General features: G+C 33.9%; 1 protein-coding gene across 3 annotated transcripts in view; it reads left to right on the top strand.

Annotated features, from left to right (window-relative positions):
* Positions 1–1,338: 1,338 nt before the first annotated feature.
* The window catches only part of CPS1 (carbamoyl-phosphate synthase 1), a 135,942-nt gene continuing 110,574 nt past the window's right edge, over positions 1,339–26,706 (top strand). The window contains exons 1-2 of one of the 3 annotated variants that reach the window (XM_074364058.1): positions 1,339–1,536; positions 13,303–13,449. In XM_074364058.1, the coding sequence (XP_074220159.1) occupies positions 13,324–13,449 (126 nt within the window). In that variant the 5' untranslated portion in view covers positions 1,339–1,536; positions 13,303–13,323. Of the gene's footprint in view, positions 1,632–13,161; positions 13,450–26,706 lie in introns of those variants that run through there. The other 2 variants (XM_074364057.1, XM_010960062.3) reach the window with 2 other exon arrangements.

Here is a 26,706-nt window from a genome sequence, read left to right as displayed (position 1 = left end):
TACAAAATCAGAGGATCAGGAAACACTTTTTCTCTGGTTATCCCTTAACAGTTCTACTAAGGCTATTAACATAAGGTCTTTGATGCTTAATCAAATTATAGTATCTTTTGGTGTTCTCTTCTGAGTTCACAGCACTTGATAGATATTCTCTCATTAACTCTTACACATCCCTGTCATTCACGTGGCATTGACTCGCCCGGTTTTTAGAGAAACTGGGATATAAAAAAGTTAATTGACTTGGCTAAGGATGGAATAAGTTTATGGCAGAGCCAGGGGTAGAATTTGCCTCCACATCTTAAGTAGTTTATCATTTTGCACACTTGTTAGTGGTTAAAGAAAATATATTGAGAATAACTCCACATCAGTAGGTTAGTGAAACTGGAAACTTCCTTCTGAAATGTAGTACTATGAATATTCCTTCTCTGCACATAACACATTTGATGAGCTACACCTTTAGGCCAAGAACCCTTTTTTTTTTTCCATGATCATTAATCTTTCTCAATTTCCTTATGAGAAAATGATAAGGACAAAGGTTGAATAACTTAGTCACTGTGTTAGAATTAATTCATGTCAAAGTTCTGTTCTGGGGTTTTGAGTTGACTTGTATAAACAGACAGCTATGTTTTCCATCCTCATTTGAGGAACAGTTTATATATTTAATATTAAAAATCCTAATTCTGCTGATTGCTAAGACTTAAAACATACAAAAGGTAGGTTGATAGGAACTAGGGTGCTTTGAGTCCTTCTAGGGAAACATTTTGTGTAACATTTTACTTAACCCTTTATGTTTCATTCATACATGTAAATATTACTTAAAATGTGTGTAAAGTCATGAATTGTTTTCCACTGGCTTTAACTAGAATTTTCCTCACATTAGTTTGAGTATAGAGATACTCCTTAGAGTGAAAAATGACATCAGGCTTAAAATATAATTGTGAGTAAAATTGCAGAGTGTTCCTCCTGGCCAAGTCAAGGTGTAGTGTGCTATTTTGAAGTGTAATGTATTAAGTATGTAAAAGAATGGTTGTCATATTTCATCTTGAAATTTATCAGGGTATTTAGGAGTATATTTATTTACTGAGGAAATATGTTAATCTGAAGATTTTTTTTAAATTGAATTAAAGTGTCTAGTACTTTTTTTTTTTTTTGCCACCATACTAAGTCAGGTTACCTGGCAAGGCCTCTAATCCTATTGGCATTAAAATATGACCTGTCTGCTGGACTTTGGACCCATGTCTTTTCTTCAGAGGAGATAAGGAAGAGTCTCTTATCTTAGGTCTGAAAGAAACACAGAGTCCAGTATCAAGTTAGTGAAGTAGTTATTTTCCCAGACATAGCACAAGGTTTTCAAGCCTGAAGAAAAAGATTAATCTCCTTACAAAAGGACTTTGCTGACTTGGATCTGGACATGGCAGTCCTGTTTCCAGCCATCCTGTGTATGAGCTTTGGCAGCCAAAAGTTTGTTTGCTTTAATGTTGATGTGGCTCATCTTTTCTTAACTGCTCATATTCAAGATTTGGAAAAGAAAGAACAGTGGTGAGCTGAGTAATTCATTGGATTCTGATGAGGAGCTCTGGAGAAATTTTTATTATTCCTGAGTTTTAAACCCTTGTAACTTTAATATAAACTGGGTATGAACCTTTACTTTTTCTTTGCCATTTAGTAATGATATTTTGGTATTCCTATTGAGTGTGATAGTAGCTATAAACTTATAATTTTATGGGTGTTTGGTGTTTTATGTATTTTAAAATTTGCTATTTTTATATTATGCTTTATACAATTCAATTATTAACCTACATTTATTTTGAAGTGGACTTTATCATAAATTTCTCTGTCTTTCATGTGTTTTTCGATAGCATTTGGTCTTTTTAAAGATATTAATGTGAGATTTCACGGTTTCTACCTTGTTCTTTGGAGTCACACATGGAGTGGATAGTTACCATTTTCTCTAGTTAACTTGTTCAGTGTTGATCATTACACCCTATAGCCAAAACTGGCTACTGAAGTGTAATTCTTTTTGCTTTTTTTTTTTTTTTTTTTTGAGAAGTTGTTGGATCTGAAGTGGCTTCTAGGGTATGGGTCAACTCCTTTGGGAAATAAAAGATGATATGAGGGTTTTTTACTTTGTGAAGTACATTAACAGGTGATCACATTTCATCCTGGGAGCGCTGCTGGAGAGGAATATTGATTTAGCGTGTAACACTTGGGTCTTACAGGTCTTGAGTTTCTCAGATCTTCAGTTCTTTTTGTTATTCTTTATTGTTCAATCTGGAGAGTAGAAAATAAATGGCATGTCTCTTTTTAAAAATAAACCAGAAAGGGTTTTCAAGAGTGAGCTTTTGGGGGGCAAGTCTGTGTTTGAGTCTTATTTCTATTCTAGGATTTATTACCATCTTTGGCACATAAAAGTCCTTCAATAAATATTGAAAGAAAGAATTAGAGAATTAATAATCATTTATAGCCTATGAGAGGTCACAGTTACTACTATTTCCAATTTGTTGATACAAAACAGAGACAATGTAAACACTAACTTAGGATCACACAACGTAAATGAGGTATAAAAGACTGAAGTATTTTCTGAAGTATAGGAAAGAGTATTTGTTGTATTTTTAGCTTTGTACTGCAGTCAAGAAGCATTGTGGAGCTATTTAATGATTTTAATCATGAAAGTATCAGTGTATAAAATAAGAGTATGTAAATAGCAACCTAACTGTATGGTACAAGCAGGATGTATATCAAGTTCAAAAAGTAAGATTTTACATGGCTTTGAAAGTTTGGCAGGATACAGACAAATAGAGAAAATTAATCTAACAAATGTACAGCCTCAAATTTCTTCATCAAGTAAAATATTGCATCATCTTATGTTGGTTAAATGATTTACAATCTGTTTTATCAATTATTCCTCATAGTTTTTCTTTTTTTTATTTTTATCAATTCCATTTCATAAAGAGAAAACTTCAGTAGACAGAAGTTGTGTGGTCTTTGGCACCATTGGTAGTATGTCAAGGATTTCATTTATGTATTTTAAATGTATAGTCTTGTAATCACACATTCCTTCTTTGACTCCTCTTTTCTGTTGTTCCTTGTACTCCTTCTATCATGTCCTAAGTATTTTCTCTGGTGAAATTTGTGTGGCAGGATGAGGAAAAGAAGAGTCAGAGATGGGGTTTAACTGAGATGCCCTGGATTCTAGCTGGTGGCCATAGCTGAAGGTGGTCAAAGAACATCAGTGGAACTGGACCTTCCTGTTGCTGAATGGCTCTAGTCTCTGCCAGGAGTCAGTCTTGACTTTCCGTGTTAATTTTTTTTTTATTTGTATAGGTCTTTGCCTTGATTCCTTACAGTATCATTGAGAAATAGCTGTATGTCCTGCCTTCAGAGTTCAAGAGCCATCTTGGCCTTTTACATCCTTGCCCCACATTCTTGTGTCTGCCCAGAAGCTGAGCCAAAGACTCTGCTTACAAACTACGAGGACAGAAATAACACCTACAAGAAAGATGGCACTTCATAGATATATTTGCTGATTTTTTTGTCAGCATGATAAACAACTTTTATTTAAATGTAAACATTATTTTAAAAGGGCACTTTCTCTTTAAGAGATTGATTTTCATTGAAATTGATTCTGGCTTCCAAGCAGAGAATTAGCTGCAAAGACAATTTGCAAAATATGCAGATAATTTAGGAGTTTAATTTTGAATCATTAAAAAGTTTGTTCTCAGATTTGAGTCTTGTTTTCTCAGTTCACAGTGATATTTCACTTTGCTTTTAAGTATTATTAAGATATGTATTGATATATCTTTATAATAAAGAAATTTCCTATTTTTCTTATCCTGTATATGAAAATTGAAAGTAAAATGAGAGTTATGTAGTCTAGTGGGTAGCAATTCTTTTCATATAATGTTCACAGAATTATCATTAGATCACAGCTGCTTTGAGTTACATGTGAGTGGGGAATTAAGTGACATTTAGTTGAAGGTTTCAGAAACTTTCTTAGGTGTTAAGCCTTCAAAACTTATATAAATAGAAAAATAAGAAAAAAATTATGCCCTAATAAAAAGTCTGTCTTTTATGTAAAGATTTATCACACAATCAGTTTATCTAGAAGATGTGCCGTTATATCTATCTGCAAATTTGGGGAAGAACTAGATACATTTTTGAGAGAATCCTTGGTTTGTGTTGGGAGTAGCAATATTTTATAACTAACCTATATCCCTGAAAACTCTGTATCTACCTTTATTTTGTTACAATAAAGAAGTGTTTATTAGTTAATTACGTACTAATTAATCCTGTAAATTAATGGTAGAAAAATAGACATTTATGGACAAGTGACTTTTAAAGTCAGGGTCTTTAATAATTTGAGGAATACAGTCACCATTTTTAGTACAAATATCATTCTAACTTGACAGCCCTTTCTTTTTCCAAATTACATATTGGCGTACCATCCAGAGTAACCAACATAGTACTAATAATTCTCCCTTTATACATCTTTATTTCTTTCATGTCTTATTATTTTTTTAAACAAAATGTCTAATCATTTCTTTTGTAGGATTTTTATTATTACTGGTTGACTTCAACTTCTAATCTCAGTCAATTGCTTTTTAAAAACAAAATTTTGAAACCTTGACACACACTTCAACTTTCTAATGCTCAATCCTTTGCTTTTTCAGTCCACAAAGTTTTCAAGAAAGTTCTTTTGAAATATTCAATTCCTTAATTCAAGTTCAATTAGCAGCATTACATATTTCCCCTTTCCTATCAGCTGAAGAGTATTTTGATGAAGTCAAGTACAGGTTAAAAATAAATAACATCAAATAAACAATACCAGAATAAAACATTTAGTTCTTCAATATCCCAGGGAGTGACAGGAGTTGAAATTCAAATAGGCATTTTTGACTGTTAGCAGTTTGTCAAATTCAAGCATCAGGATGTTTTACCCTCCTCTTCTTTCTCCCCTTCTCCAAGTCCTTCTTGCTTTTCTTTTTTTCCCCTCTAGAGTATTACCTGTCTCCAAAATTTTTTAACTTCAATAAAAAAATGACCCCCACCTTTCACTGACTTAATGTAGAAATCTTCAAATCTAGAGGAAGAAACAGCAGTATGGTCTATTCATGGAAATTTGCAATAGTAGTTTAGGAAGATGAAACTTTACTGTTTGTGAGAGCAGTGGTCTGATTGTTAGAAGGACAGGTCTGATTGTTAGGAGGGCAGAATACATCTTCCGGGTCCAAAGTTCCTTTGAAAAGAGGAGGTCACGGAAGAAATCAGATTTAATGTAACAAATGTTCTATGAAAGAGGGTAGAGTAGGAAATGTGCATGCATGACCTGCTTTTAATATTTAAAAAACAGTTTTCTACGTCATTCCAAGGTAACCTATTGCCCCTTATTTCAAGACACGTTGCACAACATGCTTTTTTGTGATCCTCAAATATATTTAATTTAAAGAGGGTCCAACACTCTCCCAGCACATAACCTGGCTTACCATAGGTAGCCCCTCCTCATGGCCAGGGTTGCTCTTTAGAGTCTTGCAAAATCTTTTGTGTTTACTCTCAGCAAAAGTTAAGAATTAACAAGCCTATCAGAGCTGTTTGTTGTTCCTTTCAGCACATTAGAAAATGATTTTGCTGCAGTAATAATCATTGTGCAAAAAAGACTGATGATGAATTAAATTTTAAATTTTTCCTTAGAAATAAATGATAATTGCCTAATGATTTAGCAATTCTATATTATGAAATTTATGTTGTAGGCATGTTTAGGCCAAAACAAGAAAATGCTAAGGCCATCATTAAGTGTAGAGTTTGATTTTTGTAACTGTTAGTTTCTTTCACTAAGTATTCCAAAATTTACAAAATTACTTCTATTTGAAATGTAGTAATTGTTCAGAAATTATGTTTCTACAGTGATATTTATTAAGGGCTTTAGATTTGGTATTAAATAACTCAAAATTAATGAGATGACTTTGGCTCATTTAGATAGATATTTCTTACATCTATAAAAACAAAGAAATTGGAAAAGATTTTAATAATCACTTTCAGCTATATAAAATTATCTGTTACATAAATTTTATATTCTCTATTTTATGAGAATTTAGGCAATACATTTTAAAAGGGATTAATTTCCTAAACGTGTCTTTACAATCCTGTTTCCTAATATACAGCATCTGATACATAAAAAGTACTCAGTAAATACTTCCTGGATTGGTTATTCTTTTAACAATTCTAGACTTTATGAACAATCGTGAAAATTCAATGCCATTAAATTATTCTGATTCTGAAATGAGTAACTTCAAGCAGTAGTATGTAACATAGAAAAATATAAAATTTCCTTTTGCTATTTTTGGTAAGTCAGGCTGAATCAGTTAGCCAACTTGAAGTATAACTCCCAGACCAATTAGTTCTACTAGATTACTGGAAAAAAAATTATAGTTTTATTTCTGTATTACCTTCTTCATTTTTATATTATTTTAATTTTAAACATAGTACATCAGAGAACTTATGGATACTTTCTTCTCTCTCATTATTTCATTTTTACTGAAGTTATATTTTACTCATTTACAGGTAATGTTGTGGTATTTCTGAGCATTTCTACCTCTACAAACATATATTCTTCCTATGAAATTGATCTTAACCAGCCTAGCCTAAGTCATTTCATGTCATTGCCAAGCTATATTTGACATCCTGGAAAGAGGATGGATGTTGGCTAAGAGTTGGGTTCTGATCTTGGCTTTGTAACCTATTAGCTGTGTGATTATGGGTAAGCTACTTAGCTCTCTGGGACTCATCATCTTCGTCCGTGAAATAGGGATAGAATTAGCTATGTTTCAGAGATAGTTTTTAAGGTTAGCAAATAAGGCATTCCCAATGCCTAGCTTAGGGGATGGCACTCAGTAGGCGATCAACAAATGCAAATGCCTCAACTTTCAGGCAGGACCATATTTATCATCACTGAACTCTTTAAAATTGATTTATTCAAATACTTATTTGTACTTACTGGCATGATAGCAAGTGGTGTTACGTACCTCATTATGTATCTCTCTATAGATACAGATATATGCTAAGATCTTGTGGTTGTAAATTCCAAGGTTTTAGCTTCTATTGTAGGATTTTGAAAATTTATTACCCAAGAATTTCTTTTCTTTTTTCTTCTTCTTTTTTTTAATTTTAGACTTTCAGGAAGATTGAAAGATTTTTGATTAAGAATCCTACATGATGTGATTTTAAGTTTATAGTCATCTCATGGTCAAAATTTCATTTTTTTTGTGTTTCAGATGATTCAATATTTAACTTTCTAGTGAACTTTGAGTTTTCTTTTTAAAATTTCACTCTAAACTCTGCCTCCCATGTATGATTTATGACTTAATGATTCACAGCTTTAATGATCACAGCTTACTAGGACTAACTTTGGGCAGCTGCTTTACTTTATGACTGCTACATGTGCTTTTTTTACCTATTTCTGTATCATCAGTCTTCCACAAACTTGCAGCTTTAAAAAATTTTTTCCCCCCTTTTTGGACTAACTTACACTTGACCTCACTTTGCTTGCACTTTACCCCGTTTGTGTTTGACTATTTCTTCAGTTTGCCAAGGTCACTGTGAATTCTGAATCAGCTTCCTAAGGCATTGTCTGCTCTGTTCTTCTCATCCCACAAATACTAAAAAGGTTGGTTTACTCACTAGGTAATTCACTACATCCTCCTACATTTATATACATTCTCCAGCAAATGTATTTGCACCTAATAATAGTCTAGAATATATACCCAATGCTCTTGAATTAAAGATTATGTCTATCATTTCTACGCAGCCTAGTAATAATGTCTCCTTTTTCGAGGCAGAAATTGTTATGACAAGCTTTATCCTTTACAAATACATGCTGCTTGTACCAACTAACCTGTTCTCTTTAAGGTCTTTTTCAGATAGGGTCTTCTAAATGATAGCTTTTTTATTATCCTAGAATATAATCACACATGCCTTGCATTTTAATACGTGTAACCATTTTCACAAGGTCCCTTTTCCAGCTTCATTTTTTTACCTTCTTTTGAATCACTTCAACCTTTATGCTATCAAGTTTTAGACTGATAAACATATTCATGAAAATTGGTTCTTTACTTTCTAATCCCCAAAATGCCAATTGGATCTTAACGAATGTGTCAAACTTGACCGGGTTTCCAAAGACATCTGGTTGTTTAAAAACCCCATCATTTAACAGCCTAATATCTGTCTTTTGTCATTATTGACAAATCTTCTTCTCCCTGGCCAAACTTTGAGAAAGCCTTCTACTAGCTGACCCTAGTTTCTGTGATGTGAGAAAGTGTATGCCTTTTTATGTAGATACAAATTCTGGTCTATATCCTCGCTTGTGACAGTGTTCCTTGTTATATTAAACTAATAAAAATCAGAATTGAATCATAATCACTTCTACTTTTTCCAATTCTATTTTCATGCATCTCTACTCAAACACAATTAGAACTTTTTTGGCGGGAGGGGGTTCTTTATCTTCTTTATTCTGAATTATTTGCTCTCCAGACATACCTTGCTTCTTGCTTTAACTTTCTCTCTTCAAAATAACCTTTTGTAGAATTTTTAATTGATAGCTTTCTTTTCCTATTCCGAAACATTCATATTTCCTCTTATTTTTCATCTGAAATAATTTTATTTTTTTCTGCTTAATTAAGCATCACTGATCAGGCAGGAACTCAGTATACAGAAATCCATTCATTCAGTCATTTTTCAGAAGCACTCCTTGCATGCTTGCTATATTTAAGACTTTTTGATAGATGCATCAGTGTGTATCATTACTTATCAAGACACACTTCAAGAAGGCAGTTGGCATTCTCTGTACTTTTTAAGAAGGAATGACTACTGCCATTATTGTCTCTTTATTCCAAAACCTGAGGCCTTTATTCTCCAGGATGAGCTGCTCTCATTTTTCCCAACTGCTTACATCAATGGATCATCCAAAAGAAGAGGAAACTTGAAATTAGCACAAATACAGGCTGTCATTCAGTGTTGCTTTATGTCTCCTTTTCTTGATCACTAATGAGAATGGATTAATGGGAACAAAAAGATGTCAGAGAAAAAAAAGAAATGGTATTAAACAAAAGCATATGGAAATGTTTGACTTCACTAGCAAGTTAAAATTCAAATGAAAGCAAAATATCATTTCTTGTGCTTAAATAAGCAAATAAAAGATAACACCTAAAGTTAGCAAGGAAGTATTGAAAGGAATACATACATTGTGATTGGTATGTAGATGGGTACATTCTCTTTGGAGAGAAATTTGGCAATACTGATAAAAGTATTGATATGCATTATATCAACAACATAAGCAATGAAAATGAAGTATTTTGCTGCCATTTCAATCAAGGTTTTAAAAGAACATGAAATAACATTGAATATACTTTATATTATTACCTCACAAAAGCATAATGCAAGTTGATTGCAGTTTTCAAAACTATGACTTGTGCATAGAAATAAATGTTAGAAGAAAATATGCCAAAATATTAACAGAGGTTATGTTTGGGGGGTGGGCTATTATCTATTTTTGAGTATTTTTCAAATTTCTTTGAATAACAAATGAAAATAAATACCGCTTAGTACTTGATATAGTATCATTTTCAATATCAGATATCCCAATCACAAATTTATCACATTAAATTCCTAGGAATTTGGAAGGTTGAATGCGTCCATTTTTCTTAAGAAATGATAAATATTTATATTAGTTGATACTTTTCTTTCTCTTTCTCTTTCTATTGTAATGTATACATGTATGTTTTAATCTCTATATACATATACACACACTTATTCATATATATAATATATGTAAGGCATTTTCCAATTTATGGAAGAAATAAAATACTTTATCTGTATTAGATAAAAAAGTACTAGAATATTACTTACTTCATCAAAATTGGGAAATTGTTACTTTTAATAATTTTTTGTTTTCCACATGGAAAGGAAAAGTAGCCCAATGCTGTAAACAGTGATAATAATGAAAAATATATTGATAGAAAAGAAGGGCTAAATTCATGTACACTATTTTGTTTTTGAGTGAGTGACTTAGAAGGTTAGAGGTCCTTTAATGACCTAGTTCCCCTGAAATACGTTCCAAATGCGCAGATTCCTCCAACCTTCTGCATGTACATTGCGCGGGCCTGTTACCCTGCTTAGTTGTGTGCACACAACTTATGTGAGGGGAGGGCATGTAAATGCAATCAGAGAAAACAAAATCACTCCAACCTGAAAAATGCTTTTTTGTAAAATGTGTTGAAAAAAATGGCTTTCACAAGAGTGTAGTATTTCCAATTTCCACTAAAATTTTTATGTCTGACTTTCATGTTCTTCACCAATCAACTCTTATCACCTCAACTCCCTCTCTAACTAACAATTTTCTTTTTCAGTCTGGTTGTAGATTTCAGTCTATCTTGAACACTCAAATTTAGAACTACTCACCATTTTATTTATCAGTCTAATTCCTGAGATAATTGTAGAATCACAATCAATGAATTTTCTGTTCATTACTCAGACTATTTAACCAAATGTTACAAATCTTCTGGCCCTCCCTTTCATTATGGTGACTAGAAACATGGACCATCGTCTACATCCAGGACCTTTTACTGACAAAAGTAAAAGCTCATTACAGCCCTCAGGCCTATATTTTTCTTTAGGTTGTATAGTCTTGGAATTATATCCTAACGTTGTTGACATCACTTTGGAAAATCATGTCTAGTTCACCATGCTTTTTTGGTCAACTGTTAAGAGTAGTTATGAAACTACTTACTAATGCCTTTTCCTTGTTCAAATTCTGAACTTCTTAGTACCCCAACTGTCATATTTAATCAAAGTGCAGAGAAAAAGGGGAGGAAACATACCACAATGTTCACTGCATGTGTAGCTCCAGGTAATGGGACTATGACTGATTTAAATTTATTTTGAACCTTAAACTTTTTTCATAAGTACATACCATTTTTCTAATTAGAGAAACACAAGCCTCATTATGTATTTCATGTATATACATAGACAAGGATGAGACCAAGACCTAATACAGAATTAGTCTAAGGCAATAAGTGCTATTATTTCCAAGTTCTTAGTTCTATGAGTTGAAAGTTTTTCTTCTGCCAGTTTCATCCTCCAATTAATTTTCCATGATCTTTCTTTCACACAAATTTCATCTTTGTTTAAAACACTTCCATGACTACCATGAACACGATTTATGGATTAAAACCAACTATTTTAAGGCATGCAAAGTCTTCCATGTTATGGTTCCTGTTCATTTTCCCAACCTGTCCCTGGCATCTAGGCTTCATCAGACTGTCTTAGCTTTTTTTTTTTTTTTTTTGATATACAGTATGATTTCATGGGTCTATGCTCATGCCTTTCCTCCTGCTTTTTTCACCCCTGTCTACTTGGCATACTGTCAAGATAATGGTTCAACATAATCCCATATTTAATGTTTACTGGACATCCACAAGGGAACTTTTCTTTCTTGCCTTCCTATCTTCTTTCTTTCCTCCATTGTATTTGGACATTACTGTAATATTACTATTTTATTAATTACTTATATACACTAGATTGAACCTATTTTTTCAGCTTCCTTTTTTAAAATGTATTTTCTATTGACATATAGTCAGTTTACAATGTTGTGTCAATTTCTGGTGTATAGCATAATACTTCAGCCATACATGAACATACATATATTTGTTTTCATATTTTTTCACCACAAGTTACTACAAGGTGTTGAATATAGTTCCCTGTGCTATACAGTATGAACTTGTTGTTTATTTTATGTATATTAGTTAGTATCTGCATCTCTTGAACTCCCAATTTATTCCTTCCCACTCCTTTCCCCTGGTAACCCTAAGTTTGTTTTCTATGTCTGTGAGCCTGTTTCTGTTTTGTAAATAAATTTATCTTTTTTTTTTAGATTCCACATATAAGTGATATCATATGGTATTTTTCTTTCTCTTTCTGGCTTAATTCTCTTAGAATGATGATCTATAAACAAGCATTTCTCCAACAAAGACATACAAATGACCAATGGGCACATGAAAAAATGCTCAATATTGCTAATTATCAGAGAAATGCAAATCAAAACTACGGTGAGGTATCACCTTGCGCTAGTCAGAATGGCCATCATTCAAAAGTCCACAAATGGTAAATGCTGGAGAGGATGTGGAGAAAAGGGAACCTCCTGCACTGTTGATGGGAATGTAGTTTGGTGCAGCTGTTATTTTTTTCAGTTTTCTATCTCCAGGAGCTGTAAAGTAGTCTGGCTTCACAGAATGTTTAAACATGAATACATTAAGTATTTTTTAAAAAAACCCTCACCCCATCCCTAATTCTAGCACTCATCCTGTGCAGTGGAGTTTTCAATCTCTACGCCATTCTTTGTCATCTTTTCCATTGGCATTAAAGGCTAAATGAATCAATTTCAACTCAAGTTGAGACACAAATGTTCAAGTTTTGAGAACAACAGTTTAACAACTAAAAAAAAAACTTGACTAAAGAAGAGTATTCTTATTAAAATCAATGTTTACCATTGTTTTATATATTTCTTACAAATTGAAAAATTAAGAGGGGATAGAAATATGGAAATAGGCTACTTTGCTCTAGTTGTGTTTTAGTTAATATTACTGATTGCTTTAAAATTTTGAACACAGAATAATGCAATAGTAAGAATGTAATACACTACTTTACCAACTCAAAAAAGCACAATGTAGAAAGATTTATTCTATATTTGTGGGGAAAAGCTTATTCTGGGGTCCTTTTTACTCTGTGTGATTTCCATGATCTTTTTCCAAGCAGAAATTGGCAGGTCTAGTCTTCAGTTTCTTTGAGAATTCAAAAGGTCTTTCAAGGCAAAGCAAGCATCACACTGAATACAAGCAAAAACCTTTGACCCTTTGCATTGTTAGAAAGTTGCTACCCTTTAGGGTAAGTGATATTCCTGAGATTGTCCATTCTGTCTAGGTCAGTCTATTCAGCTGCATAAGCAATTCCTTTGACAGATGAGTGGTTTTCCACAGCACTAGCATTATTTCAGCAGGAGAAGGTAGTGTTTGGTGTGTTGCAATTTGTATTACATGTCCACAGAACATCTGTGGACATTACCTTGGGGGGAGGGCTTAAGAGAAGGAGGAGTTGTGGCTGAAGACATTTAATGACAGAATGAATGGAAATTCAAAGATCACTGTGCAGTCAGCCTTAAACACCTGGCTGCACCCACCTCCCCCAGCTTTCTTCCACATTAATTAAAACATTTTATAACAAAATTCTCCTAAAAATATATGTAATTTGATTTAATTTTAGTCATAAATCAACATCTTCAAAATGACGAGGATTTTGACAGTCTGTAAAGTGGTGAAGACACTGAAGACAGGTTTCAGCTTAACCAATGTGACTGCGTATCATCAATGGAAATTCTCAAGACCTGGCATCAGGCTCCTTTCTGTCAAGGTAATATTCCCATTTTCATTGTTCCCAATAAAATTGTATGGGTGTAGTTTAGGATGAAGCAAAGGTGTCACTCACAAAGCAAAAACATAGTTCTGAACTGCTAACTTATTAATATTTGCCTTGCTAGAAAACCTGTAGATTTAGCAAATGCTCATTTTTATCTGTTCTGAGTAAAATTATGACGATTTTCACTTAATGTAAAGACAGGTCACTATCCCTGTGAATATGTAAAATGTAAATATTCTATCTAAAAACAAATATTTTTAAAGGCATTAGGGCTCAGACTGTGCCCAGACACTGTTGTTCACAGTTTGCATTCAAACATGGACTTGCTTATATGTGCGTGACCCATATCACAGTAGATACTGTGTTAAGCCCCTGTTCTGTGTTGGCTCACTGTAAAGTCTTCTGGGAAAAAAATTTTGGAAGGAAAATCTCTCCATAATTTTGATATTTGCACATCATCATATAGACACTGCCTTTGCTTTTTCCTTTTTCCTCTTAGCCCTTCTTTGAAAAGGACAAATTTATTATTTTTAGTTTGCAGATTAAGACACTGAGGCAATTAGCAGCTGATAATTCTTTCTCTCCAAGTGTATTTATTCACTAAGGAGCAGGTCCAGGAAGAGAACATTGAGTGCTCTCCCCCCTGCCCCCACCACTGAGTTATGAAATTCCAGTAGGAACTGCTGTTCCTTCCGATACCTTTATGAAGGCATTTATTACCAGAGAAGTCCAAAATTACTCCAAGAGAACTTTGCCAATGAAAATTGTCTTTAGTGAATATAAAATTTAAGTAATCACAGTAGGTTTAAATATATTGCTTCTATAGTAGTAGTAAGAGCTGCAAAAAAGTGAAGTTAAGAAAAAAAAAAACAACCAACCAACCTCTATCCATTGATGTAATGATAGGTCCTAATAGTTTTGTGTGTTCTGCTTGTACTTTGTGTGCTCAGTGGGTTGATCAAAAATCCTTCAGATACTCTCTCCCAGCTTCTATTGCTTGGGGTGCTCAAGTGAGGATTCAATGATTTTAGCCCGAATGATATCTGCAGGGCGAAGCAATGCCCATAGATTTTTGTGACCTCCACTGACAGGAGTGGGAAAGAAACAGGAGTTAAAAAAAAAAAAAAGGAAGAAAGAGAGAGACAGAAAGAGAAAGGAGATATGAAGGAGGAGTTAAAGTGAGGGGAGAGAGAAAAAGAAAAAAAGAGAGAGAGAGAGGAGAGATCTCTCAGGAGAAAGTATAAGAAACTATCATTTTAAGTTAAGAAGACCAGGAACAACAATTTTCTTGGATTCAGTTGAATTGAAACAAGAGAGCCAGAAAGGAGATATGTTCTAAGCCATCATCAAAGATACAGTGACTACATCTATGAGGGTGAATATTTGGTTTCAGTTTAGTGCTAGTAATATCTCAAGGGTACTCATATGTCACTTCAGAGAGAATAGATAGCGATGAAAATAATATTACCTAACGCTAGAAGGGTCTTCTGAGGCTTCAAAGTTGTGTCCCATGGAATAGCTTTTTCATCTCACAAAAACAGGTAGACAGGGTTAGGTGTATCTCAGTCAGACACCAGAGACGGAGAAACTGAGCGACTACTTAAAGTGGCATAGATGTGACTGAGATTAGAAGCCAATTCTCCACTGTTGTAGTTAGCACTCTCTACAACCACAACTACAACAAAATGGCTTAATTATGTGGATGGACCACTGTGAAAGTAGTTCTTCCAGCTCATGGTGGCAGATCTGTTTTAAGGGTCTGCCAAAGTTCACAGCTAAGAATGACAAATTTGTAGGAGAAATAAGCCATCATTTCATAGTGTAAAAGCCATTACTCACAATCAATCATTTCTGGCCAAAGTTTTGGAGGAATGCCAGGCATGAAAAATACAAGTTCTTGAACTTCACAATAGTGAATTAAAATTCTATACAGCAGTCTGAAAGAACGTGTGTTATTATTCACTTATTTTGATACAGCCCTCTATCTACTATTTTTCATGCCCTTTTTTTTTTTCATGAAGTATAGTTGATTTATAATGTCATGTTAGTTTCTGGTGTACAGATTGGTGAGTCAGTTGTACTTATATATGTATTCTTTTTCATTATAGGTATTACAAGCTATTGAATATAGTTTCCTGTGCTACACAGTAGGACCTTGTTGTTTATCTATGTAGTATGTGTATGTAGTAGTTTGTACCTGCTAATGCCAAACTCCTAATTTATCCCTCTCCTCCTCCCCTTCTTTTTGGAAATCATAAGTTTATTTTCTATGTCTGTGAGTCTGTTTCTGTTTTATAATAAGTTCCTTTGTCTCGTTTTTTAGATTCTACATATAAGTGATATATGAGATTTGCCTTCCTCTGACTTATTTCACTTAGTATGATGATCTCTAGGTCATCCATGTTGCTGCAAGTGGCATTATTTTATTCTTTTTTATGGATAAGTAGTATTCCATTCTCTGTGTATATCACATTGTCTTTATCCAGTCATCTGTCGATGGACATTTAGGCTGTTTCCATATCTTGGCTATTGTTAATTGTGCTGCTATGAACATCGGGGTGCATGTATCTTTTCTAATTAGAGTTTTCGTCTTTTCCGGATATATGCCCAGGAGCAGGATTGCTGCATCACATGATAACTCTATTTTTAGTTTTTAAAGAAATCTCCATACCATGCCTTCACTTTTAAAACTCAACTCTCTTAGAAAGATATATTTAAACTTACTCTTTTTTATAAGGGCACCCTACTTTAAAGATAGTTACAGTCATGAAGATATAGATACATATGATCAGCAAAGGGCAGTGAGAACAGTCACTAAAGGTTATTAGTATTATAGCCAGTTATAGATAGTAAATGGATCATGGAAGTTACCTGTATTTGGATCTCTAAGCATTGCACTGCAGATTGGTTGACTTTTCAATGTAATTGGAGGTCACTTTCTTCTCCCCTTGGCAATGGACAAAGAGTGGGTTTGACGACAGCAGTGACGCACTTGAACTCTTATGTGGCCCTTCCTCAGGTATTTTGGCCCTTCCTCAGGTATTTGTTTGTAGCTAATATTTATTTAGAGTGTACCTTGCCAATAGACACAGCTGTATTTAGCTTGTAAGGAAGAGAAAGAACTTCAAGGTACTTTACATGTTAAAGGAATTTGATATCAAGGGTATAATCAACCCTCATAAACTATGAAAGTTTTAGAGGCCGCAATCTTTCTTTATTAGTACTGAAAATGTTCAGTGCTCATTACTACATTCAGCCAGCTATAGTTGTGCAGTGGAAAACACACTGTACAGGAATAAAAACAGCTAGATTCTAACCTCTCTTATACATTTGTCAGTGCTCTAAACTTGACCAAGTCACATATTCGCTTTGAATCTAAATTTTATCATCTGTAGCATGAAAACAATTCTTGATTTATGCCAAGAATTGTGTGACCATCATACATGATAAGTGCTTAAAAATCTCTAAAATACTTTAAAAGCAAAAACTGGGTGCTTGAAAAATATTCTCTTCTGTACCTTTTAGTAGAAGGACTTAATAGAGAGATCAGAGTCTCTTCATGCTTTCATGGACTACAAATTATTACAATGACAAGATATCTGATAAAAATTCTCAAATATTTATAATGATGATTTTTTAACCTTTGCTTTAATATCAAATCTATCTCTAGGAAGATATTGCTGATAATGAATTAGACTCAAGGACTATGTTGCAAAGCATCTTTTTGTTTTTTTTTTTTTACACTATGAATTCAGTTCCGAAAGTCAGAATATACATCCTAATATCTATGTATCTATGTATCTATGTATCTATCTATTTATCTATCTATCTATTTATTTAACAAATAAACATGAAGCTTCTATCCTGGGAGTGTATAGGGAGAATAATAAGTGGAAATAAATGAATAAGTGGATAGTCTGACTGCAGGAAACTTACAAATTAAAAAAAAAATTCTTGAGTGCACAAGTCTTGGAAAGTCACCAAGACTAAATAGTTTTATTTTTACTTGCAAATGAATTTAGAAATCAAAGGTATTAAGTTGAAAAGGTTAAGTTCCCTACGAATAGAAAAGGATTCAGTAAGTGCTGCTTCTAACATTAATCCATTTATTTTTAAAGATGGTGACCTGTGTTACAATTAAGCCAGGAACCTAACAGTCCAAGTGTCCTTCTCTCTGGCACTTCAGATGCGATAAGCCCCAGGAATCATTACTCCCTTTGAAGGGCTTTAATTTTGTGAGGTATTGTATTCTGATTCCAACACAGAAGTAGCTGTTAGCTCAGCCTTGAGGACTATTGTCATTTGATTAGAAATTAGCAGCTTCAAAAATTCCCACAATTAGAATCATTAGTTATATTGTAGTAGCTTTAAAGACATTCACAGGACTTAGAGTTCACTATTACGTTGAAACCTCTTTGTACATATTAGAGGTGGGGCAGGGAGAGGTTTATTACACATTCTCAAGAATAACTATTGTATTAGACTTTTACTACATATAGATGCATTTCAGAGCTGGGTTTCATCCATGATAATCCAGATCTTTGAAATGATAAATTGTGTTCCAATCCCCAATGAGTTGTTGCAGAATCAGTTTGGATTATTAACAACTTTACGTATTTTTGGTGGATGATATTTCATTAACTGGGAGGTGGTCTCTCTCTCGAGCACTTTTGTTTATGTACTCTACCTTTTATAACCCTCTTTTTTAAAAGTATAGACTTGTACGTTTGTCACCAACAATGTCTTGACGTTTTGAGCTTCTTGTCATGAAACACTTGAAAAAGCTGCAGTTGAACAGGACCTAGACTAGGGTAGGGGAGTGAGACACCTAGGGTACAACATGGAAGGAGGCTCTCACTACCAGGCCATGGCGTGCTTCTTTTGACGCTGTGCCCGGGGCAGCTCACTCGCTTCACCCTAGTCCCAGCCCTGGGTCGGAAGCTAAGAATTCTGGCTGGGAAATGCCAAAGGAACTGGTGCTGGTCTTGGTCTCATGCATTCCTCTTCTGCTGGTGGCGGCTTGTGTTTCTATTTGACACTGCTTAGCTGGACTTACTTATAGTTTAAAGGTAAATTTAGATCCTACTGCTGTGGAAACAGAGAACATTTTTCTGCTCTTACATCTTCACTAGACTTTCTTCATATTCCTGACTTGTACCAAAGGTTGGAGGTTGTAGTAGAGAGTTTCTAATATCTCCTGGGCAATGGTCATACCAGAGCTCACTTCATGGCTTCAGGAATTTGCTATGCAAGACTGAATGCCCTTGATGTGACCAATATTTCCTAGGGTCTCTACAATGACTGAGGACTGAAGAAAGCTACATGGGCCAGGCTCAGACTTGGTGTTGGACTGCTCCAGGATCCTAGGAATCCCAGCTTACACCTGATTTTCTTCATCTGCTCTAAATGAATTCAAGTCATGAAACTATTTTCAAGGCTCCTCTATTCTTTCCCTTTTTTCAACTTAGTAAATACTGATCTTTTAAATTTCATAGGGAGGTCATTGGCTAATGTGAGGTTCTTGCAAATGAATCAATAGAGTTGCTGTATCACTAAGAATTTTACTAAATAATTTTTTTTCTATGATGTAAAACTAAATATAAGAACATAAAAATGTATAACCATAAAGTAAAAATTTAGCTTACAATATTAAAGATCTCTCCTAGATTCAGAACAATTTACCTCATAGCATATGCCCATTAAGTACTTGTTAATAAACGTACACTTTAGAAGTGTATCTTGGGGTGGAATTTTTCTGAAACTATATTTTATTTATAATAAGAAACATAACTAGAATAAAAATTAAGTAATCTGACTCAAATTTAGTGAATTTGGCTCATTTTTAAAAAAAAAGTCTAGAATATAGAAGTATTCAAGTAAATTAACCTTGTAATTTTTTTTCCTCCAACACTGGCTTATGTTTAACCAAAGGCAGATGACTTAATATGAACTTAGGATGTTGTAAGGCTATTAACTAAAGATGTTGTAAGGCTTAATTGATTACTGCTGTTACAGTACTTTGAAATCCTGAAGTGTTAGGCATTGTAACTTCAGAGAAGTCTCATTAAATATTATAGGCATAACAAATTGTGCTGTAATTCTGAATTTTAAGTATCCACATTTTGAAAGTATTAACTCCAAGAATGAAAAATAAGATTTCATTTACCAATAAAGAGCACTTCAAGATTTTAACTTTTTACCATGTTATCTATATAATAATAAACAAAAATAAATTCTGGCTTTAAGTGTCCTGCCTTCTAAAGCTTGGTTCAGGTTTATTTTATTTCTTAAGAGGATGAGTACCGACATGAACTAATAGCAAGGAAACCTCAGGTAAACAAGAAATCAAATATATTATATAGCTTTAGGCCTTGGTGAAAATGCAAATAGACACATGAGGCTTCTTCTTTTTCTGATGTGCAAATAATTTACGTAGACAAATGATTTAACAGCAATAAAGTCAGATTCCCAAAGTAAATAATTTTCATTTCCACTACTAGCTTAAGGGGATTATTGTAGCTATGATGTTTTATATTCAAATCTTTTATGGAACTTACTGCTAAATTAGCTTGAGGCTTTGCATCCAGAACATTTCGCTGGTGAATTCTCACACCTGGGGGAAGAAACAATGCTGTTCTTCCCATTTCACAGCTGTGTAAGTGCTGTAGTGAACACAAGGACACGTGGATATCTGTTTCTGCACACAAAGTGAATATGCATGTAGCAAATGTGGGTAGAATTTTAATTATGCCTTAAACATCATATGGATCTTTTTAATTTGGCATTTTGTTTGTGTGCTTATATGTGTATCTGAAGCCATAGTTGTTTAAATTGGCTTCCGAATGCTCTAAATAGTTTCTCCTGGTGTGATTTTATTTCTTACTTGAGTCCATTTATGTACTGTACTTTATCTCAACACAAAATAATTGGATTTTTCTTTTCTTTTTCTTTCCTACACTTTTTGATTCCATTTTCAAAACAGGTTGTTTAAATCAAAGAATCAGTGAGGATTCCTGCTTTTTATGGCTGTTAGTAATTCTACGAATACAATGTTTTAGGGCAATGCTGTTATGCCATATTTCTTCCATTTCAACCAAAATATTGTCATGTGTTTGTAACAAAACATGCTGTTTTTCAATTTTCGAAATTTTTTTTCTCATATAGTCCTGTAAGCTCCACATATACAAAAATCTAATCTGGTGGGTATTCACCATAAGCAATTTTTGATGGCAGGAAAGTCTTCTTTTGACTTATTTGAACAAAAGAATCCAAAGATAACTGGTTCAAAGTAAAGGATCAGTATTCTCAAAGTTAGTTCAGAATGATGCTGGGATGTGGAACGATAACAGAACAGGTAGATGAGTTTTAATAAGATAACACTCTGTTACTACGCAAAGGAAAACCTAACAACAATAATAAACACTTCTCTGTTTCAAAACTTTTATAGGTTAAATTATTAATTCTGTTCGTATTTGACTGTTACTTCTTAAGACTAAGCCTTCTAAATCAGCTGAGCATAGCACCAGGGACACATTTTCAAAGTTTTTGAAGGGGAGTTTAGCTGTGTGACTCCCATTAATCATTGTTGCATTGTTCTTATCCTGGAAAATGGTTTGAAACAGCTACCTTTTAAAACTTGATCTCAAACTGAGAGTATTAGAGTGTAAAATTCTGGTCATTTATGTGTCTTCCCGTAAAGCTAATTGATCATCTTATGAAATTAAAATAGACCTGTAAATGTTGGTTTACAATGAATTTCAATTTTAAGGAAAAATTAAAAACCCTGAAGAGATATGTTTAGGAAAAATTTCAGATCTACTTGCAGTATCATGTTTTTGTAACATCATTAAAAAATAAAATATTTTTTTATACGGTAAACAGTAGTAGCAACATCTGTAGCTGATAGACCAACAAGTAAATAGAGAATTTATTGGAATTTCTACTTAAATGCAATCTTCCTTACAAAAAATGCATTTTCATCAAAAATTTCTTAGAATTTGTGAAAGAATCCCAAGGCTTTACAAACATGAGAAAGTACAGTATCCAAAGATTGCCAAGTTTGTTTAAAAATTCCTAATTTTTAAGTAATATAAGAATAGGGACCATATAGATATTTATGTAATTCAGCTTAATTTAGAGAAAAATAAAATTGTAAAAGAAAAGATAAAACAGAGTAATTGCATATACACAAGAAAATTCAGTTTTAGCCCATTTAAACATTATGTGTGGAAAAAGCCTACAGTCCTATCATGTTTCTCCTATAAATTTGCAGATAAAAGTAACAGTATTGCTGGGACATAGAGGTTACTAATTTCAAACTTTAATCTTCAAACTCAGTTAAAGTCATTAAGAAATGCAATTTTTGACTACTTATTTTATAACCTGATTGGCTCCCAGATCCACAATGTTTGTATGCTCGAGGCTAAACGAAGTCAAACTATGAATATAAACTAGTTTTAATGTATTTTCCTTGCTATCCATATTGTTTATAAATCCTAGGCCTCTTTTTTTTTTTTTTTTTTTTTTTTTTTTTGGAGAAGTGGAGGCTGGTTTGTATGTTTTGCAAACATAACTACATGAATAGGAGAAAAATATAATTCTGAAGAGGTACAGAAAATGTCAGTAATTACAGATACAATTTAAACATTGCTTCAAGGTCAATCAAGAGGCTTTTAGAAGGTATAGAGAAATCTGTGTGTGTGTGTGTGTGTTTGTGAATTTTATTTAAGTAACTGCAAACTGAACTTGTGCTTATTGCCTCCCCACAAGGTGAATGTCTACTCTTGAACATTTAACAACTTGAGGTACCATTAGCTTTGACTAAGGACCTTGGCTAACATTTATGTGCTGTGCTAAATTCATTCAAAGTTTAGAATAGTTCCTATGTTATAGGAATACATGAAGAAAGGAAACCATCCACATGTCCTGCAATGTTCTACATGCATCTAGTAGTTTCCAAGTTAGAATCCCAATAAATAGCAAAACTTCCTTTCTTGAGGCTCTCCAAAACCTTTGGATTCTTATCCAGACTTACTTGGTTTATGTGTCTGTCTTGAGTTGAGTTCTCTAAATGTAGACACTGAGATGGTGTTTAGGGAGTTGGATATTTATTAGAGATAACTTCAGTGGAGGGAAAGTTCAGGAAGCAGGATTAGGCAGAGATGAAGTATATTGTGATGCAGGTTTGACAAAGCCTCGGTCAACCTGATAGAAAGCTCCTGTACATCAGAGTGTTGGGCCCAAATCTTTACATCCCAGCCTGGAGCAGCCATCTGGTATGGGTGTGGGCTACTCCAGGGAGGGCCGGGCAGTTCTCTGCAGCCGAGGTAGACTCTGAAGGAATTGATAGCTTGTGGCTGTCTACTGACCTCACTCCTTGCAGCAGGGTGCAGTCCTTCCTGGAAGGGAACTGAGAAGACCATCTCCATGTCCATAGCAACTTTGGTCCTAACAGTCTGGAAAGCTTGGGAACTCAAGGGCCTGGAGCCAGTGTGGAGAGTTCTCAAAACCTTCTGGTTCTCTTTAGAGTATAGGTTATAATTAATTACTTGATATTTTGCTCTGACAATTTACAGATTTACAGATGGGTAATTCTTGTTTGACCTGGGCATGTTGGAGCTTACCTGGTGGTAGTTTTGAATTAAAGTTCTTACAAGTAAATTTAAGCGCAATTTGTGACTGAATTATCCCCATTCAAAAAAAAAAAACTGGAAAGCAGAAATGGAAGTAAGCTTAGAAAAAGAAAATGGGTAGTATATAACTCAGTTTATGCTGCAGTGTTCTACACGACAGCTCCAAGGGAGGGGCTGTAGTAGCGTGGTGAAGCGTTGTGGGTTCCAGTCCCATTGATTAGGTTCATAAACAGCTACTTCTCCACTTACTAGTGGGATGATCTTGACTACACTAAGCCTCCGTTAGCTTTACTCCAAAATGGAGGGCTTAATTTTACCTAATTCGGTGTTTTGTTTTGTTTTGTGAGGATTAGAGGAGAAAGTCCCTCATTAGCTTGAGAGACAGTGCCTAGCACATTCGTGGTAACTATTATTGATGATGTTTTAGGGACAGAGCCAAAGTAGAGTTTTCAGTGAGAGCAATCTGCTCCCAAGGCATATTTTTCCAACATAACTTCCTAATTCCTTCTAAAATAAGATACTGTTCTCAGAACAGTAGAAATTTGTCACTTAAATCTATATACACAGTTTATTTGTGCAACTGCATGTAGACTTTCATAAGCATAGGTAATGGCATGCAATTTGGTTTATGTCTTAAAGGGTCTCATTAAAGCAATGCCAAAGGGTAGAAATAGGACAGTCACAGGTCAGTCTACTTCTATAAGGCATGCTTAAGAAATGTTAATGCTTTTTTCCCCCCCAAAATAAGGATTATTCCAGAATTTAAAAATAAAATAAAACAAAATGGCAGGTGCTTTAACATATGAAGTCAAACTAGAGAAAAAACAGAAGTATACATGCTATCTTTACTCTTCTCAAAATTAATTATATAAATATTTATTGAGTGCCAAGCATGTGTCAGCATTATGTGTAAACCTCAACAACAATAATAGAAATATAGCAGCCTCAGTTTTGTTAGGTGGCGATAAAAATGGATAAATTATTAGTTGTAAACTATTTGTGAATTTAGTATAGAAATGGAATATTATAAGTATGAGACTGTATCAAACAAACAAATTCTCTACTAGCATGTGATGGGCATTTTAGATGAAAAATAAAGGGAGAAAAGGGAATGGTTGGGTTATATATGCTGAATACAGCTTTATTTATTTTGCCCAATGATGGAAGACTAGATTTCTATTAACATAAGATAATAGAATTTTATTTTATTGTGGTAAGAGCACTTAACATGCAATCTACCCTCTTAACAAGTTCTTAAGTGTACAATACAGTCATGTTAACTACAGGGACAATGTGGTACAGCAAATCACTAGAACTTACTTATCCTGAACAACTGAAATTTTATGTCCATTGATTAGCAGCTCCTCATTACCCCCTACTCCTAGTCCCTGGCAACTACAATTCTCTCTGATTCTATGGGTTTGACTATTTTAGATACCTCATATAGATGAAATAATGCAGTATTTGTCCTTTTGTGACTGGCTTATTTCACTTAGCATAATGTCCTCAGGGTTCATTTATGTTGTCATATATGGCAGGGTTTCCTTCCTTTTTTAAGGCTGAATAATATTCTATGGCATATATATGCCAAATTTTCTTTATCTATTCATCCACTGATAGACATTTAGGTTGTTTTCATATTTTGGCTATTTTGTGAATATTTCTGTGATGAACATTGGAGTGCTAATATCTATTTGAGATCCTGATTTCAATTCTTTGGATAAATATCCAGAGGTAAGATTGCTGGATCAAATAGTAGTTCCAATTTTAAATTTTTTGAGAAATCTACATACTGTTTTCCATCATTTTGCATTCCCATCACCATTGGAATTATTTTTAATTAGATTAATAATTATCTAAGTAACTTTATTACCTAGCCTGTAGGCCTAGATGTGATTTGAAAATTTTACTCCCAAGAGATGTTAGGAAAAGATGCCAAAGGGAGAGAAACTGAAACTAATATCTTACTATTAGAATTAATATGTTTGGATTTGAAAGATTTGTAAGACTAACCACTACTAGAAAAATATTGAATTGGAAATCTGTGTTTTAGAAAAAGAGTTCAATCAAAAATAAAATGATTAAATTATTTTTAAAATGTGGTAAAAAGTAAATATTATATCAAGTATGAAGTGAAAAAAAATAAATGCTTAATGTTTTCAGTATTAAAAGAAATGGGGAAGAAGCATATAGGATAAGAGAGTATATATGCTTTTATTTTTTCTGTTGTAACTTTTCCTCTTTCACTGAATTCATCATTTAATAATTTAACAGTGCTCTGCTAAATAGTAGATTATCTGACTAAATTAATTTGACTAAAGTGTGAACAAAGCTTAATGATGATGTAATAGCTTTAAAAAAGGAATTGCTGTGCTCACTCACATCTCTATTTGGTGGAATGTGGAAGAGGGCATATTGTTGAACCAGGTGTTCTTTATTTCCTTAACTAGTTTCCCAGAAAATAAATCACATGGAATTAAATACAGCTATAAATTGCCCATTGCTCCTCACATTTGTGAACAAAGCCTAAGAGGAATAGTTAAAATACAACTGGACCAAAGCAGGAGTGTAATTTGCAAGCCAGCTGTGTCTCAGAGAAACAAAAGAAGAATTATGCAGCATCTTTGCCACCTAATAGCCATTCATTCATTCATTCATTCATCCATTCATTCAACCAATCAGTATTTGCTCTCTTTCTACTAATGGTAGGATTTTAAGAGTGATAATCAATCACACCCCTTCCTCAACCTCTAAATTTAGGATGAGTTCAGAAACAAGACATAGTACTCAAATAGAGAGAAATATGAATATCAGCTTTACTACCGTTCAAGCTATTTGGAAAACAGGGCCTAGATCTGTAACCAAATGGGCTTCTTAGAACTCCATTCTCTGAGTCAAATGCATTTGCTCCCAAGCTGCAGACTTCCCACTTTGATGTGCAACTGAGAACAGGTTTCTTTGGAAAGAGAGTTAAGAAGAGTTGAGACAATCTTGCTCAATTCCATTTCCCAAAGTCACCAGTCACATCTGTTAGTTACCTCTCTTTTGTGGACCCAAGGTTAAATGATCTTTCCAGAGCCCCTGAAGGTTAACTTTGTGGGCCACGGTATGAATTCAGAGAGGTGCAAAATGGTTTCCACAACCACCCACGAGGTACCAGATGCTGTGTGCTATGTGCTGGTGATCCTGTGTTGGACAGAGAAGGTAGGGTCTCTGTCCTTGATGCTGTCTGGTATTGACTATAATCTTATTGTCACATCATATACTTGGATATAGGGAAGTAAATTATAAGTGCCAATTTTTACCTAACCTTAACTTTAGAAGTGATAAGTCCTTCAGTGCCTGTCTAGTTAATGTACAAAGATGACCAGCTTGAGTTTCTAGAAGAGAGGGTAAGATGGAAGGTTAAGGACCTGGGCATACCTGAGTCATTACGCCTAGTGGTCTTCAAGGTTTGTTTTTCTGACAGTCTCCAAAGACATTGCAGAACTGACCTTTAAAACACAACAGTTGATGAAGAGTGTACAACCCAAACACAAACTAAGCAAACAAAGAAACAAACCAAAAAATAAGTGAAATCCACATTTCAGCAGGCAAGGTATGAAAGGGAAAGAAAAGC

The sequence above is a fragment of the Camelus bactrianus genome, chromosome 5 (genome assembly GCF_048773025.1).
Source record: "Camelus bactrianus isolate YW-2024 breed Bactrian camel chromosome 5, ASM4877302v1, whole genome shotgun sequence".
NCBI classification, from domain to species: Eukaryota; Metazoa; Chordata; class Mammalia; order Artiodactyla; family Camelidae; genus Camelus; species Camelus bactrianus.
This window is presented reverse-complemented; position numbering and strand designations above follow the sequence as displayed.